This window comes from Astatotilapia calliptera, chromosome 19 (genome assembly GCF_900246225.1).
Source record: "Astatotilapia calliptera chromosome 19, fAstCal1.2, whole genome shotgun sequence".
NCBI classification, from domain to species: Eukaryota; Metazoa; Chordata; class Actinopteri; order Cichliformes; family Cichlidae; genus Astatotilapia; species Astatotilapia calliptera.
This window is the reverse complement of record NC_039320.1, coordinates 16,535,450-16,551,584: the sequence shown is the minus strand read 5'-3', so window position 1 is coordinate 16,551,584 and position 16,135 is coordinate 16,535,450. Positions and strand designations below refer to the sequence as shown.

The 16,135-nt window shown below is 39.4% G+C and overlaps 1 protein-coding gene across 1 annotated transcript in view; it reads left to right on the top strand.

Annotated features, from left to right (window-relative positions):
- Positions 1–778: 778 nt before the first annotated feature.
- sash1b (SAM and SH3 domain containing 1b) overlaps positions 779–16,135 on the top strand; it is a 56,294-nt gene continuing 40,937 nt past the window's right edge. Inside the window, exons 1-2 of the mRNA XM_026152353.1 lie at positions 779–893; positions 1,633–2,122. Of these exons, the coding sequence (XP_026008138.1) occupies positions 1,640–2,122 (483 nt within the window). The 5' untranslated portion in view covers positions 779–893; positions 1,633–1,639. The remainder of the gene's footprint in view (positions 894–1,632; positions 2,123–16,135) is intronic.

Sequence of the window (16,135 nt, the reverse complement as noted above, 5' to 3'; positions counted from 1 at the left end):
CCACTGTGAAAGACCTCTGGAAAGTCTTTGTTTACTTACTCTCATTTAGTATTAATCAACATTTTTTTGTTTTGGAAAGTTTATACATAGCAGGGTAGAGAATTTGTATAAATAATTTATGTAATAGATATTTATAGGTACTCGTGGTGTTTTAATCATATTGGTATACTAAATGCCTATAAAAGTATACTATTATGAGTGCCAGTGATCCACTTAGTTTGAAGACTTCCTGCTAATGCTAAACAACAAAAAAACAAAGAAAAGAATTTTTCCCTATCAAAAAGTTTTTCTTTGTTTGTTTGTTTTTGTTTTTTGAATGACACAACCAAGCATCCATACAGATACAGCAGCTGCTTTGTGTAATGTTTTGGTCAAGGGTCAGACCAACATAGCATCCGGGCACTGTCCATGATATAGATTAAGCCGATTTTGTTTTTGGTTTTTTTGGGGGGGGTTATCTAGTGGGTTTCTCCACTGATTTTTTTTTTTCTCGCACGCAGTCTGTTTCAAACACTTTTAATATGTGTAAGTTTTAGTGATTTTTTGAAAATTTGTTGTTGACTTTAGTATGTTTTTATTTTACTTATTAAAAGTTAAATTCAAAATTAAAATGATTAAATTAAAGGATGGAAATAAACACTTTTGGTAGTATTTTTTTATTGTAATGTTTTTGTGTGTGGATTTTATTTTATTTTATTTTATTTTATTTTATTTTATTTTCAGCGACCGTTCCTACATTTCCCAGCAGCCCCTGCAGGTGGCGCCGCCGCTCTAAGAACTCCCGTCGTCCAGCGGGATAGAAACTACAGCGGTGAGTAAAGATCAGGAGCAGCAGCATCCTCACTGTCTGACGAACCGGCGGATGGAGCGGAGGGACGGCAAACTTGAAAACGGTAAAAGCCGGGGACAAAGTAAGCCGCAACACGTGTTCTCTGAATAGCCATAGACGATTTCTGTGATTTATTTTGTAGCATTTGTATTTCAGGTTTTATATATTGCTGTGTTTGAAACGAGATCCTTTTAAGTCTGTGCTTCGGATGAATGTTTTTGATGGACCTCCGCGTGTTGCTCAGTTGCCGCCGCGATGAATGAAACAAAGACGATGGACGCACACTGACCAACACCAACTATTTGACGTCGATCGTTGTACTTTAATTTTAAAATCTAATAGAAACACAGCGGACTCACTTAGAGAGTTTTCCCCCCGCTAACGTTAACTTTACGCTTCCCTTGACTGCTCAGACTAGCTAAACAGCCTTGCATTTAGAAGTCTCGCTGACTGCATCCAAAGGGGAAATTGTTATGTGAAACCCTTGGCCCTTTCCCAAACTTTTAGCGACGTGACAGCAACAGAGTCTGAACCGGAAAACTTGGGAAGTGCAGGTGTCTCAGCGTGGGTGGGTGAGGTCAAAGGGCAGCTGACAGTACCCTGCTGTCTCCTGATATGCGTCTGCTTTGCTGTCTAATGCTCTATCCACAAGCAATACCTGTGTTTGCTTTGGAGAAGTGAACTGAAGACTGTGTAAAGTTTTACGGCCCACAGTGCTGGATTGCCACCGCACAGGCCCAGCGCAACAGCACCAGTGTGAATGGAGATGATGATGTGCACTTAAATTTTTTCTCTATTTCCAGTCTTAAGATGAGCCAGGGGCCAAATCTCGTCCTCCAGTGGCTGTCTAAGCTACACCTGACCCAGTATGTGGAGTCATTCTTTGACAATGGGTATGATGACTTGGAAGTTTGTAAGCAAATTGGAGAACCAGACCTGGATGCTATCGGGGTCCGCATTCAGTATCACAGACACAGGCTGCTCACAGCAGTGCAAGCGTTAAAAGAGGAGGACAAAAGGAAAGCACCTGGGTACTATTTCACCTTAGAGCCTCTGGATGCTTCTGCCTGCCACCACATCTCATACTCAGACAGACTGGGTGACTTGGAGACGCCGAGGTGTCACGCACAGACTGCAGGAGTGCACCAGGCCTCCTGTCCTGGGAACCATAACCCGAGGTTCACAGACTGTAATGACTTTGTGACTTATCCCAAACTGAAGCTCAAAGTACTCATACGGGATAAACTTGCAAAAGATGGCATTAACCTGGGACAAGCACCTTACACCCACAAGGTAGGATATTTTGACTTCATCTCTTGCAGTTAAGTTGATAAGAAATGCTGGGTCTTTAAGAGCTGTCTCATTGGATTTAATATGCTTACTTTACTGCGAATGTGATGAAGAGTGTGACAAATTTCTTTGATAGTGCTGACGTCAAGTGATTCTTCTTTGAGGATGTGTTGGAGTCTCTGGCAAAGGTTCACTGAGGTTCATTGTAGTGTTAGTTTACTCAAAACATTTCCATATTAGTGTTAAACTTAACTGGAATGAATCTAATTGAATTGACTGATTGGGTACTTGGTGAAACAGTAGTAAGACTTACAATGCCTTCTGATCCTCAGTGTACATCTTTTAAATTAAGTTAAGGTGATTTTATGTGGAAAAAATCCTAATTGTGTTCTCTTTTTCTGGATTTACTGTTCCGTAAGCAGCCTAAATGTGCCTAGATCGCTATTTCACGTATCTCGCAGAATGCCATGTCAGAAAATGTTGAGTTCAAGTGTTTAGAAGACATTATCCCACTCTGCCATAATCCTTTGCTGTAGCACCCTTCACACATCCAAACTGGGGCATTGAATCCACACTGGAATTGAATTTGAGCACATAAAATGAAAAATGTGGTATTTTATAATAAAAGATTTGCTGCAGCTCCAGCTGTTTGGCTCTGTAGCCATGGATTCCTGCTTAGAATACACCACAACACCTGCAGCTGTTTTAAATCTCCAAGAATTACTATACTGGCGAACAGTGAGTTGTTTTTAAGGTAGATGAACAAACAAAATACAAAAAAAACCAAATAATGTTACAGTGATGCTACTAGACTGTATGTAAGGCAAAAGAGGCTGTGACATCCAGAATGAAATGGTACATGATGGTATGTTTTTCCATCACGCTGACCCATTTGATCATTAGTCTTTTCTTTGATAACATTAAAACAGATTGAATAACGGCCGCATTTTCTTGAAGGGAGGCAGAAACCTTTCCAAGCATTTGAATTTTCACCCATTCCTGCAAATAATGAAATTTGGTGACTACACGATTTTTACATTTAGGACAGTGTGGTGGGGTTTCTGTTCTGTACTTATTATAGCTATATGGAGAAATGTGTATACATCATGCAAAATATTATAGTGTAATTCTTTTTTTTAAATGTTACAAATAAAATTTCTCAATGGTTAAGTCTCATCCCATCATCAATGACTATTACTATTAGCCAGTTTCAACATCTCAAAATACAATTTGGATACAAAGTGTTTTTGTTGCTGATACTTTACACAGAAAAAATCTAAGAGATGTGAGTAATTTGGGATTTCTAGCAAATTCTTATACACAAGTCTTCTGATCTATAAATATTTGTAGAAGTTATATATTGCAATTTTAAACTATAATAATATTTTAAATATTTTAAATTTCCCCTTCTCCAAGCGGTTGATGATTCTAACAATACTCACTCTTTGCCAGAAAATAACATTTGCTCAGTTTCACTTGTTAAGCAACAATCGCAAGAAAAACAATGAACAAGAGTTAAAAAGCTTCCGACCTCTGTGGACAGTGGATCAGTCTGCCGTGATGACTGACTGACAGCATTTCATTTTATTTCGAGGGATTTTTTTCCCATCCTGACAAACTGCTCTTTGTGTTGACTGCAGGGGCTGTTAGTTAATGTAATTGCAGAGGATAGCTGTTCTGCTCTGGCATTAACCAAATCCATTCAGTCCATAATACACTCAGCGAGCGGTCCAAGGCCGGCCAGATGAAAAGCTCAGCGATACGTTTGGCTTATTTTCAACAGCCTGTCTCCGAGAGGAAGGTGTGACTGATGGATTTGGGATTTGATTATAGTGAAGAAAACTGATGTTTACCGTTGATTAAATGGTAAACAGTCTGTATTGTAACAGAGTGTCAGAGTGAATCCTTGCTAGAAGCACTGATGCACACTGTCCCGGCATATTTTTACACTTTCAGTCCTAAGGCACAGTTGTTTTTCACAGCAGTGGTGCTTAGGCAAGAGAGTACTCGTGTTGATTATTTGTCTTTCCAAAGCTGATACAAGTTTAAAATGCTGCTCATCAACAATGAATGAATGTGTTCTGAGGGGGTAGTGAGCCAGATGCAGCTTTCCAGTTAGATTGAGCTCATATTTGGTCAGGATCGCAGTCCTTGTATTTGTGCTTCTTTGTATCAAGTGAGCCTTATGCAGTGTTTGGTGCTTTGTTATTTGCTTTATTATTGAAACTCTAATTAGGAAAGTTTTCTTTACCCATCTGCGTTGCAATTACCCATTAAAAGTTGTACTCTGCTTTTGGAGCCAGCACACGGCTCTCTCGCCAATGTCGCAGTGCCAGGCACTGCAGGACACCCCCTGAGGTCCTGTTTCCATGCCATGATGGGTCAGAGATTTACACATTATAGGGAAGGTGGTTTTACTGTTGTGGCCAATTCCTGAACGTTAAGCTGTGGTTCTCTTGCCATCCACTGTGTGTTTAACATTTTGAATGTTCTGTCATCCTGGTGCATTTCACTAGGAAGTCGGTCAAACTTTTTGGCTCATTAAATTTGGCCCATTGGATCCGTCTCGGTACTTGCACTGCAAAGACATGCACGATTATTTCATTCACTTATAATGTGAACGATGACTCTACTTCATTCGAAGCTCATTAGTAAAGAAAACTTGAAAGTAAAACAATCAGGTAAAATTGATTGTTATGGAAACTGATTTCGGAGCAGTTTGGCCTTTCAGCTTCATCAGATGGAGTCCATTAAATGCTTGCAGGATACAGGTATGTAGGCCAGTGCGGCCCATTTTCTCACCAGGAATAGCATACAGCAGCTTAAGGGTAAACCCATCTCCTCCACCAGTTCTCCTCAGCTTAAATTTTGGACCATTTAGAACTATAATATTGTATACGCCCATTTAGAGATCAGTTCAATGTTTGTATTGTATTTTCCAGGCTTTATTAACCACAAGACAGGGATGTTTTAAAACCTAGGTTTGGGCTGTGTAGTGTACCATATATTACTTTATGCTTACATGATATTTTAGTAAAGCCTCTTCACACCATATCATTTTTTGTTCTTCTATTTTTTTAAAAACTTGGTCTCCCATTTGCTTTGTTTGATTTTTAACAGTACAGTATGTCCTCAGGCCCTATTCTGTCTGGTATTCATGAACCACAGCAGTTTGCATCTGTAACCACATAATGCCTTCTGCCCTCAGTCTCTAGCTCAATCAATTCCCACTGAGCAATGTGCTTTTCTGCAGATTCTATACGCACGACTTGTTCACACAGACCCAAAGGGCCTGTTGCTGACTTTGAGAGGGGGAAAAATAGTAAAGCTGATTAAGCTGTAAATGATCTAAGTGCTGGTGACACAACAAGCCATTTTTTAAAAATGTAACATGGAAAAAAAGCTTGATATATTTGCTCATGAAATTGCAGCTGCTGGAAATGGGAATCTGTGCTGCATAGATATAGTCTGAAACAGAAGTTTTGTTTCAGACAAGATGATAGAGGGGCTTTTTTTTTTTTTTTTTAAAGATATGCACCAGATTATTCATCATTTGTCAGTAAGGCATACATCACATTTCATCAAGCCCAATCCCTCTTTGGAAAAGCTCCCTTTATAGCTGTCTTAACAATGGGCCTCAACTCCCCAGAAGGCCTCGCTGCAGTGCCTCACTTGAAAACTGTCCTGGAGAAGAAATCTTTATAAGATTTTTTTTTTTTTTTTTTTTCTGTGTTGCTTCTCCAGAGGATCAGAGGACAAACAAAACCAGCAGGCCCCTTTTGACAGAAGAAAAGACAGTTTGAATAGAGCCTGGCAAAATACAAGATCTACAGCAGCTGACAGCTGTCTCTGCCTTTGTCACAATAAAGTGGAGATTGAATAAAATGGCTTTTGTTGAACAAAGTTGGTTTTAAAACACCAGCACGGAGTTTAAAGCGAGCACAAGTGTAACAGTATGCTGGCCACCTGCACATGGACTGGTGACTTTAGTTTTTGTTCAGTTTCCTTCAGTGCTTCCCTTGAGTCGCCTTAAAAATAGTTCAATCTCCTCTGATGGCACGGTGATGCAGTGGTTAGCACCTATTAGCACCTTACTGGGCGAAAGTCCCAGGTTTCAGTTCTGGAGTCTGCTGGGACTTTACTGTGTTCGATGTTAAGTGTTTTCCTCTGAAGGTCCAAAGACATGTTGAATTAAATAGTATTTCTTCCAGTGTGAATTGCTGTGTTTGAGTTAGATAACGTGGGATGGGGTCTACCTATCCCAAGACTAACACAAACTACAAATCACACATAATTTCCTTAGGGATTAATAAAGTATTCTGATTCTGATTTATAGCTGTAGTGTATTAATTGTTAGACTTTAAGTCTAAATTTAAAGAAGTGACCTAAAGAGTCTTGCAGTTCATCCTGTGCTTTTATTGTCATTTTTGTGCCAGTAGATGGGCGCTACAAGGGAAAAGCAAAGAGACTTACTTCATTTTAATCAATCAAGAATATTATTGTTACTGTGAGCGGATATTTCAGCTTTGTTGAATTCAACCGATTAAGCTTTTGCTGAATATGGGGTATAGGCAAAGTTGGTCTCGCTCTTCCATCACCCAGATTTTGGAATTATGTGCCGAGTGACTTTTAATCTCTGCAGGTGTTATGGCGCAGGAAAGGAAACTTTGTTTTCCCTCCAAAGGAAAATCGCCATGGTTGTAATTTTTATTTTTTGTATTTTGAGTTTATAAAACTTCTTTTAAATAAGGTAATCTGGACCAGAAGTCCAGACCCATCATGGTTGTGTAAAAGTCCTGACTCAAAGACCTATGTTGAGCAAGGAAAAACCCTGACATGCATAAATGGTTTGGTCATGCTGCAGTGTGATGCAGTTTTATCATGTCCTCTATCCATTATCTTTCTCTTCCTGGTCGCCCTGTAGTGTACTGTAGGGAAGACCTACTATTGACTTTACTCATGTTATGTCAGTATAGATTAGCTCAAACCGCTGGGCATTTGCAGCAATGTGCCTGGAGTATTACCCTTATGGTGCCGAGGGCTAGTTGGGGGCAGGGTGATTGAATAGCATTGTACAGATCATTCAAAACCTAAACATGTCATGCTTATAGTTTGGGATTAAGTAAATTCTTGTCCGGCTGGCTGATCATCTCACTACTTCATTGTATAATGACAGCTGTCAGTACACCAGCACATATTCAATATTATGTGACTACTGAGAAATATAACTGATCCATGCTGCTAGCACAGATACTGTTCTATGTACAATGTAAAGCAGATGCACTGACCTGTATAAGTTTAATGTTGTCCAGGGTCACATGTTCTGTATATATACATCCATCTATCCCATTAAATCTTCTCTTTAATGGCCCTCTGCCTTCATGTTGCATTCAAGTAGGAATTATTCAGTAGAGCATCTGGAGGAGCTTTGCCCAGTGGAAGCAACAAAAATGCATAACACACTTAGTTTATGCAACACCGTGCTTATTTTGGATTTGACTCAAGAAGAGGCTGCTGTATTTTGTTTTCTATGAGTGAGTATTTTTTTGAGCAGTTGTTCTGTGTACAAATTTCTCTTAAGCAACCTCACTTATTTAAATGCTCCACAAAGCTCCTCCTTTTTTATTCTTTAGTGCTTTGGCTTGTGTTTCACAAGGCTAAATAGGTCTTTTAAACTATGAGGTGCTCTCAGAATTTAAATTGCTGTGTTAGCAAGAACCTCTCTTTTCTTTGTGCCAGGCACATGTAAGAGGAAGCTGAAGTAAAGGAGGAAGTTTTATTTAAGTTTGTATCAAAGCAAGCACCGAGTCCAACACTGAACTGCTTTGATCAGGAGTTGCTTCATTTGTTTTGGATGTTTTGAATTGTTTGAATTCAAAAACTGAGTTCTAATTACTTTTTTTGTGCATGGCTTCTCTTAACAGAATAAGCACTGGCATAGTGTGAAACCTATAACCTACACCACATAAAGTATGCAGTTAGAGTAGTAGAGCAGTTGCACTCTTTATTTCTATATTAAAAATTTAGCTTTCATTTTGCTGAGTGTTTGCAGACTTTTGAGAATAAAGATTAGCCACCATATCCCATTAAGACCCATCAAACATACAGGCATCAATTGACTTGACAAATTAACAGCTTTACTTCGGATCCAGTATAGATTTAATGGTGTTCTATCAACGTAGTACAAGCCAATCAGTCTACTGGGCAGAAATTCGAGTCAATCTTTTTAGACAAAAAGTAGAACTGTTAAGTTAGCGAAGGCTCCAGCCACACAGGCCAGTTGGCAAGTGGTTGCGGGAGGTTCCTTGCTGTTGCTAGGTTAAATTGGTCCTAGGAGGTATACGATGCTGCGCTAAAAGCCTCCTTGCTGGTAGTCGAAGCCACAGCCGCATGTAGTTTATATGGGACACCAACTCGTCAGCAAACACTTGAAAACCGCTCACCAAGTGATAGTGAAAGTGACACAAACTGGAAGCATCCACCCTTAAAGTAGAAGTTGAACCATTTGAAGCTAAATCATTGTGTCCAAAGAAAAGCCACAGCTTTCTAAAGTTGTTCATCATAGTGATGATGTTGAGTTATAATATCATTTCCTCTGAGACACTCATTGCTGATTACTAAACAGCCCCACCCCCACCTGAACTGCAGTGCACTACTGGTGGAAACATGATTAGTGCTATATTTCTTCTAAAATTTAGGTCATATATGGAAGCAGCTTATTATTTGTTTACGTGCTGAAACTCTGTATATTAGTGCTAATTCCACACGGCACATATTAATAATGTGAGTTACTTCACTGCATTAAGGGCAAGCATTATAAAGAGCATTGGTACATTTTGCATGGCTTTTCATAGGAAGGTAGTGAATGAATGGCACCATTTCTTCACTTAAGCCTCTGAACTTGTATTAAAGGTTTTCATCTTTGGTGCAGAGCTGCCTTTTAATGTAGTGCACATCTGTTGGGGACTTGAATTTTCATTATCTCTTCCACTATCCTGTCCCACATTATCCTCACAGAAAGCATGGCAATGGAAGGTGAACACATTTAAGAGGGATCTGATCAGTAGTTTGAAATCTGAGAAGTCTCAGTTTTATCTTGTGTTTCAAACAGAAGTTCCCCACAGCTCATTTAAAATCAAAAGCATAAAAATGAAAAAAGATTAAACACAATAACACCGACAAATCTTCCCATGTTTGGCAGCTAATTTTAGAATTGAATTCATGCTTCTTTTGCAGATCAGGGATTCAGTTCCATTCAGTTTTGCAAAAAAATGTGCTTTGTTGTGTATCTGACGGACAAACACCAAACCAGTTCCACATCATGGAAGTTGCACCATTTTTACAAACCAATTCTGGTTCCTCAACAATCGGCCATGTGCGTATGAAAACAAAGGCACTGCGCATGCGCGTTTTACTCCCATTCTATCGCGATATTTCATTTTCCTATCGTTGCCTAACATTATACCGGTATTACCGTGAACGGTATAATATGGCCCAGCCCTAGTTGGACCTTGAAGTTCAGTGCCAGCAGTGGCCCACAGCTCATTTAAGTTTGAGACCCCTGCCCTATAGTAATATGGATAAACACCTCACCAATCAAACGACCCCATTTGAGAAAACACTTGGCTACAGTGGGAAGGAAAAACCCCCTTTTAACAGGAAGAAACCTCCTCCAAAACCTAGAAAATAACTGTTGCGCTCCTTGATTTGTCAAAACAAAAAAGATGTGTTACATACTTGAATGTGGTGGAGAAAACGAGGGAAAATGTATATTTTAAAACAAGTAATAGTTGCATTAACTTTCCACTTGTTGACTTTAATATTTTAAACATGAAGGTCCCTTTTTATTAGTGGTGTCAGTGGGACTGCAGTGGCAAATTAAACACTGCAAGCAACAAAACTGAATTAAACATTTGTAATCTTTAGTGAGACTGAGTTTCTTTCTAATCATGCTGCTGTATCTGTACTGTAGATATGCCAAATATGGTTAGAAGGGGATCTGTGTGCTATTTAGGCTTCTGTGGCCCACAGTAAATCTCAAGCTTCCAATTCATCCAGTGCTTTGACCTATTAGTAACTTAACCTCAAGGTATGAGGTATGTTCTCCCAGTGAGAAAAGCAGAAAAGCTGCACAAAAGATGTTCCTGCAAAACTGTTAAACCAAAAGTGCATTTTGGTCTTTTTATAGCGTAAATCTTGTAGGGATGACAGTGGGAATACATCAAGATGCCACATCAGTTCCTGTTTGCTTGTTTACCCAGTGACTGGCAGTGTACTGTGGCAGCTTCCCCACGGAGTCTACTGCTGCTTCCATGCACTGGTAGTCTGCAGAACAAGAGTACAATCCAGCTGTGTAGTGTTGGTTGTCAGCATAAGGTCTGCTCATACAAGTGAGTTTTACACCACTAAAAATAACACCGTACGTGACGTTTCATGAAGGCTGTGGTCACCGATCAACCACAACATTAACCCACTGACTAAAATTGTTTCCTGGCATTAATGTGGTTAATTAAAAAGCACATTATTGCCAGGAAGTGCCATCGTGGCAATGGCACTCCCTGAGGGCAGTGGCCTCTCCCAGCAGAGTTGTATCTACAGTGGAACCACACTAAGCTCCTAATCAACCACTGTCCCTGCAAACACACATCCAGAGGTCTCTGTTCCAGTGAATTAGAGATGTCGCGAGCTTAAGGTAGACCTTCACAGTATTTGGCTGGTGGATTTAGTTGTTTCTGTTCATCGTATATAGAAGAAAAGCCAAGGGTTGCGCTCTTGTAATGCAGTGAACACTGTATGTTCAGAGTATGACCCACTTTCTGCTCCTCTTCCTCCCCATAGCAGCTAAGACCCCTCCTCCCTTATTAATTTCATATGATAAGTCTGCTGACACTATGGCATAGATCCAACAGCAACATACTATATAAGCTGAGCTACTTTCCTGGTGAGCCATTTGGGCCGAGGACTTCTTGAAATAGCTGTCATGTGAAATTAAGAGGATGAAATTCTTAAATGAATTCCTATTATCCTGCCTTTGGTTTCCTGAGAATATTTGATGTGTGGAATGCCACATTGGCAGCATAAATAATATATTCACTCCAAGAAATCCAAGTAAAATGGAGCAGCTGTAGTGCGTTTGTGTTTGCTTTGCCTCAGGTCCCCCTGCATTAACTTAGGTTAGGTCATCTTTTCTCTTATGTGGAAGAGAAATTGTGTAACCACCAGATATTTTTCTATTTTTCTGAAAAGCTATTTTAAATTTATTTTATTGTTTTATCAAACTGAAGTTTAAAAAAAGGTCCTAGTTGCTTTAAGTTGCAAAAATCTTTCAGCATTATTCTTCAGATACATATAAATACATTGTGCTACATGTTATTGGTTTATGACTTCTGTTTTATTGATTGTATTTGTTGTAATTGGACTGATTTACATCAGTGTTTCACATCATAACGCATACAGTGGGGCAAAAAAGTATTTAGTCAGCCACCGATTGTGCAAGTTCCCCCACTTAAAATGATGACAGAGGTCAGTAATTTGCACCAGAGGTACACTTCAACTGTGAGAGACAGAATGTGAAAAAAAAATCCATGAATTCACATGGTAGGATTTGTAAAGAATTTATTCGTAAATTAGGGTGGAAAATAAGTATTTGGTCACCTCAAACAAGGAAAATCTCTGGCTCTCACAGACCTGTAACGTCTTCTGTAAGAAGCTTTTCTGTCCCCCACTCGTTACCTGTATGAATGGCACCTGTTTGAACTCATCATCTGTATAAAAGACACCTGTCCACAGCCTCAAACAGTCAGACTCCAAACTCCGCCATGGCCAAGACCAAAGAGCTTTCGAAGGACACCAGGAAAAGTATTGTAGACCTGCACCAGACTGGGAAGAGTGAATCTACAATAGGTAAGCAGCTTGGTGTGAAAAAATCAACTGTGGGAGCAATCATCAGAAAATGGAAGACATACAAGACCACTGATAATCTCCCTCGATCTGGGGCTCCACGCAAGATCTCATCCCGTGGGGTCAAACTGATCATGAGAACGGTGAGCAAAGATCCCAGAACCACACGGGGGGACCTGGTGAATGACCTGCAGAGAGCTGGGACCAAAGTAACAAAGGTCACCATCAGTAACACACTACAACGGCAGGGAATCAAATCCCGCAGTGCCAGACGTGTTCCGCTGCTGAAGCCAGTGCATGTCCAGGCCCGTCTGAAGTTTGCCAGAGAGCACATGGATGATACAGCAGAGGATTGGGAGAATGTCATGTGGTCAGATGAAACCAAAGTAGAACTTTTTGGTATAAACTCAACTCGTCGTGTTTGGAGGAAGAAGAATACTGAGTTGCATCCCAAGAACACCATACCTACTGTGAAGCATGGGGGTGGAAACATCATGCTATGGGGCTGTTTTTCTGCCAAGGGGACAGGACGACTGATCCGTGTTAAGGACAGAATGAATGGGGCCATGTATCGTGAGATTTTGAGCCAAAACCTCCTTCCATCAGTGAGAACTTTGAAGATGAAACGAGGCTGGGTCTTCCAACATGACAATGATCCAAAACACACCGCCCGGGCAACAAAGGAGTGGCTCCGTAAGAAGCATTTGAAAGTCCTGGAGTGGCCTAGCAAGTCTCCAGACCTCAACCCCATAGAAGATCTGCGGCGGGAGTTGAAAGTCCGTGTTGCTCGGCGACAGCCCCAAAACATCACTGCTCTCGAGAAGATCTGCATGGAGGAATGGGCCAAAATACCAGCTACTGTGTGTGCAAACCTGGTAAAGACCTATAGTAAACGTTTGACCTCTGTTATTGCCAACAAAGGTTATGTTACAAAGTATTGAGTTGTATTTTTGTTATTGACCAAATACTTATTTTCCACCCTGATTTACGAATAAATTCTTTACAAATCCTACCATGTGGATTCATGGATTTTTTTTATTTTTTTTTTCACATTCTGTCTCTCACAGTTGAAGTGTACCTCTGGTGCAAATTACTGACCTCTGTCATCATTTTAAGTGGTGGAACCTGCACAATCGGTGGCTGACTAAATACTTTTTTGCCCCACTGTACATCATTTCAACACTTTTTCACAGAGAAGGAGAAGAAACACAAATCAAAGTGAAAGGTTAAAAAATGATGGACTGAAACAGAAAAGAGAGCTCTGAAAGCACAGTCCCTACTAAGGCCAATGCCTAAGATTCCAATTTTAAAACATGTTTTCCTGGCTCTGCATCCAAATTGATTGCATTCTTCCTCTTCCCATACTTTAACTCTCGAGTGAGTTTAATAAAACTAACTTTTCCAACGCTTGAGGAATAAAAGGCACTAAAAACAGATCAGTCATACTGCTTTTCTGTACAGTTTCAGTATGCAGTTATTCTGATCATCGCTCAGTTTCAGTTGAATACAGGAAAATTAACCTGGAACCTTCAAACCCAATGTGCTCTTTCATCTTTGGATGATATCACCAACCTCTGTGGGCAAGTGGTCTATCAGAGGCTGCGAATATTGTATATCTTTAAGGCTATTGTCTTTATTTTTATTTTTTATTTTTTATTTTAATTTAAACTTGCCACTGAACCTCACAGTACCGGTACTAATTTTTTTTTTCTTTTGTTTGTTTGTTTTGGTTTGTTTATTTTTGTATATTTCGAATGATTTTCTTATCAGAAAAGAAGTTCATATTACTGATTCTGTTTTTAAGTGTCAGCCTTAATAGTAGAAACTGCCCCAGATCTTTACAGTTCTCTGTTGTAATATTTTATGGCTCTCTTCATTTATACATAAGCACAACTCAGATATTCTTGGACAATTTCAAAAGCAGCCTATGTAGGAGCTGAATTTCTATTCATTTATTACTGACAAGCAGCGGGTGGCCCGAATCCATCTCTTCCAAGTATCTTCTTCCAAAAGTCTCAGAATCATTTCACTGTTATGCCTTTTATTTTAAGTTATACGCATGCCAGCTGGGCAGATAGATTTGTGCTAATGACAAAAAGTCACAAAAAAAACTTAAAAATGTGCACAAAAAGTTTTGTTGTAGATGTGGGTTTTTGAATTTGTGTAAAAGACATAAAAACGTTCCTTTCTCTTTACCATTCTGTTGGGGACAGAAATGAATATTATTGTGCCAGGTGTTAAAGGTGTAAACCTTTCTACTTTGTAAATTCATTCATATCTGGACAGTTTTAAAGGTTTTGGTTGTCCCATCTTTCAATGGGATGTCATTTTGTCATATGTTCTCCCTAGGGCTGTTCGATATAACGATATATCGGATGACGATATAAAAATGTCTTTGTTTCATTTTACGCTATCGTTTGTGTCGTGGTGTCGCAAAATAAACAGTTTATGGCAATATTTTTTCATAGTTTTGATGGTCACTGTAGTGGCTATATTCATTTCTTAAAGTTCTCTCTTTCTCTTATATTTAATATAACCACACTACGGACTGACAAACGCCTGTTTTTTATGCGTTGTGGTTAGCACCAACGACGGTAACAGCATTGCGTCTCCGCTTGTTTATGTTCCATATAAACCTTTCACAATAAAGCTCAAGATCCTGTTGAGACTTTTCAAAATAAACTGAATCACGTGAAAGAGCAGATTATTTACGGATGAGAATTAAAAAAGAGCCGCCAGGTGCTAAAAATAAACCTTAGACTCAAATGTTATTGAGATTTTGGTCATATCGCACAGCCCTAGTTCTCCCAGTAATCCAACAGCAGCATATCCTCATGATAGTAATTTATACGTGTATCTATTATCCATCTCTCTTCATGTAGATGAAAGAAGGAGATGCAAGTGGTAACTGTCAGACTGACTGCATTATTGTTGATGTGAGTGTCAGAGACATCTGCAGAAGGCAAGTGTCAGGCCATTGAGATGGTTTCAGATCACTTCCCTTCAGGAGTCATTCAACACAGCCTGCTTCAGTATTTTACACTTTTTAATGCCTTTTATATGAAACCGGAACACTTTTAAATGGCTCACTTTGCATCGATTGTGTAAGTCTAAAAGCTATGTTGCTGTTATGAATTTGAGTTTACTGCTTAGATCACTTTGGAATAGTTTCACTTCTGCTGTGTGTTTTACAAACATTAAGGAGTGAAAGGGTCAAGTGAAATTGAATAATTTCATGCAATTTGGAGGAAAAAAACAACAACCCACAAACAAATTATACAAACGCCACACTCTCTGGATGACATTGATCAAACTGGATGGCCTTGATATTTTGTGTCAGCTTATGATTGCTGTCTTAAGCTGACAGCTTTACAAATGCATCAGCAGTTTTCCCCGTGATAGTGGTTGCTTGTACTGAACTAGTGCCCAAGGTGTCAACTCTGAAATCAGAGAGAGACAAGATTGGAAACAGGGAAAACCTTCAGGTTCCTTGGTTCCATCATGTCAGATGAAGGCTCAAGGATAGCACAGGCAACAAATGGAATAACTTAAGCTCATCTGGGGAGACAAGAACATCTGTCTTTGCTCCAAAATCCATCTGATGCTCAAACGTCCTGTATGGCAGAACTCCAAAGAAGAATTCTGGCAGCAGAGAAGAGATGGTACAGGAACATTTTAGGCATTTCATACACCAAACATGAAGAGGTTCATAGAAAGATCCAGTAGGTAATTGGACCTCATGAGATAGCATAGCCTTGCTTCTCGTTCATCAGGCCTTGTGAAAATCATCTTGCAAGTAACCATTCCAAGAATCCTTAGACATGAAAGACACAGATGGAAGGACAGCATCTAGGCTGGCATGAACCAGAGCGCTGTTGACGACAGAGAAGAAGAGTCTTTACTGTTACTGTCTTTATTGTTCTCCCATTTGCTTCAACAGAAGACGAGGAATAAGTGAAGTAAGTGAAAAAATGTTGAACCGTAATTTACTCCAGCTTAAAATAAATATTCTAACCTTTTGAAAAACTGTATTTCTTATATTCATGAACTACCTGAAATATTTTACTTTAAAATGTATATAATAGTTTACCTATTTTGAATCAATTTTTTTTTAAA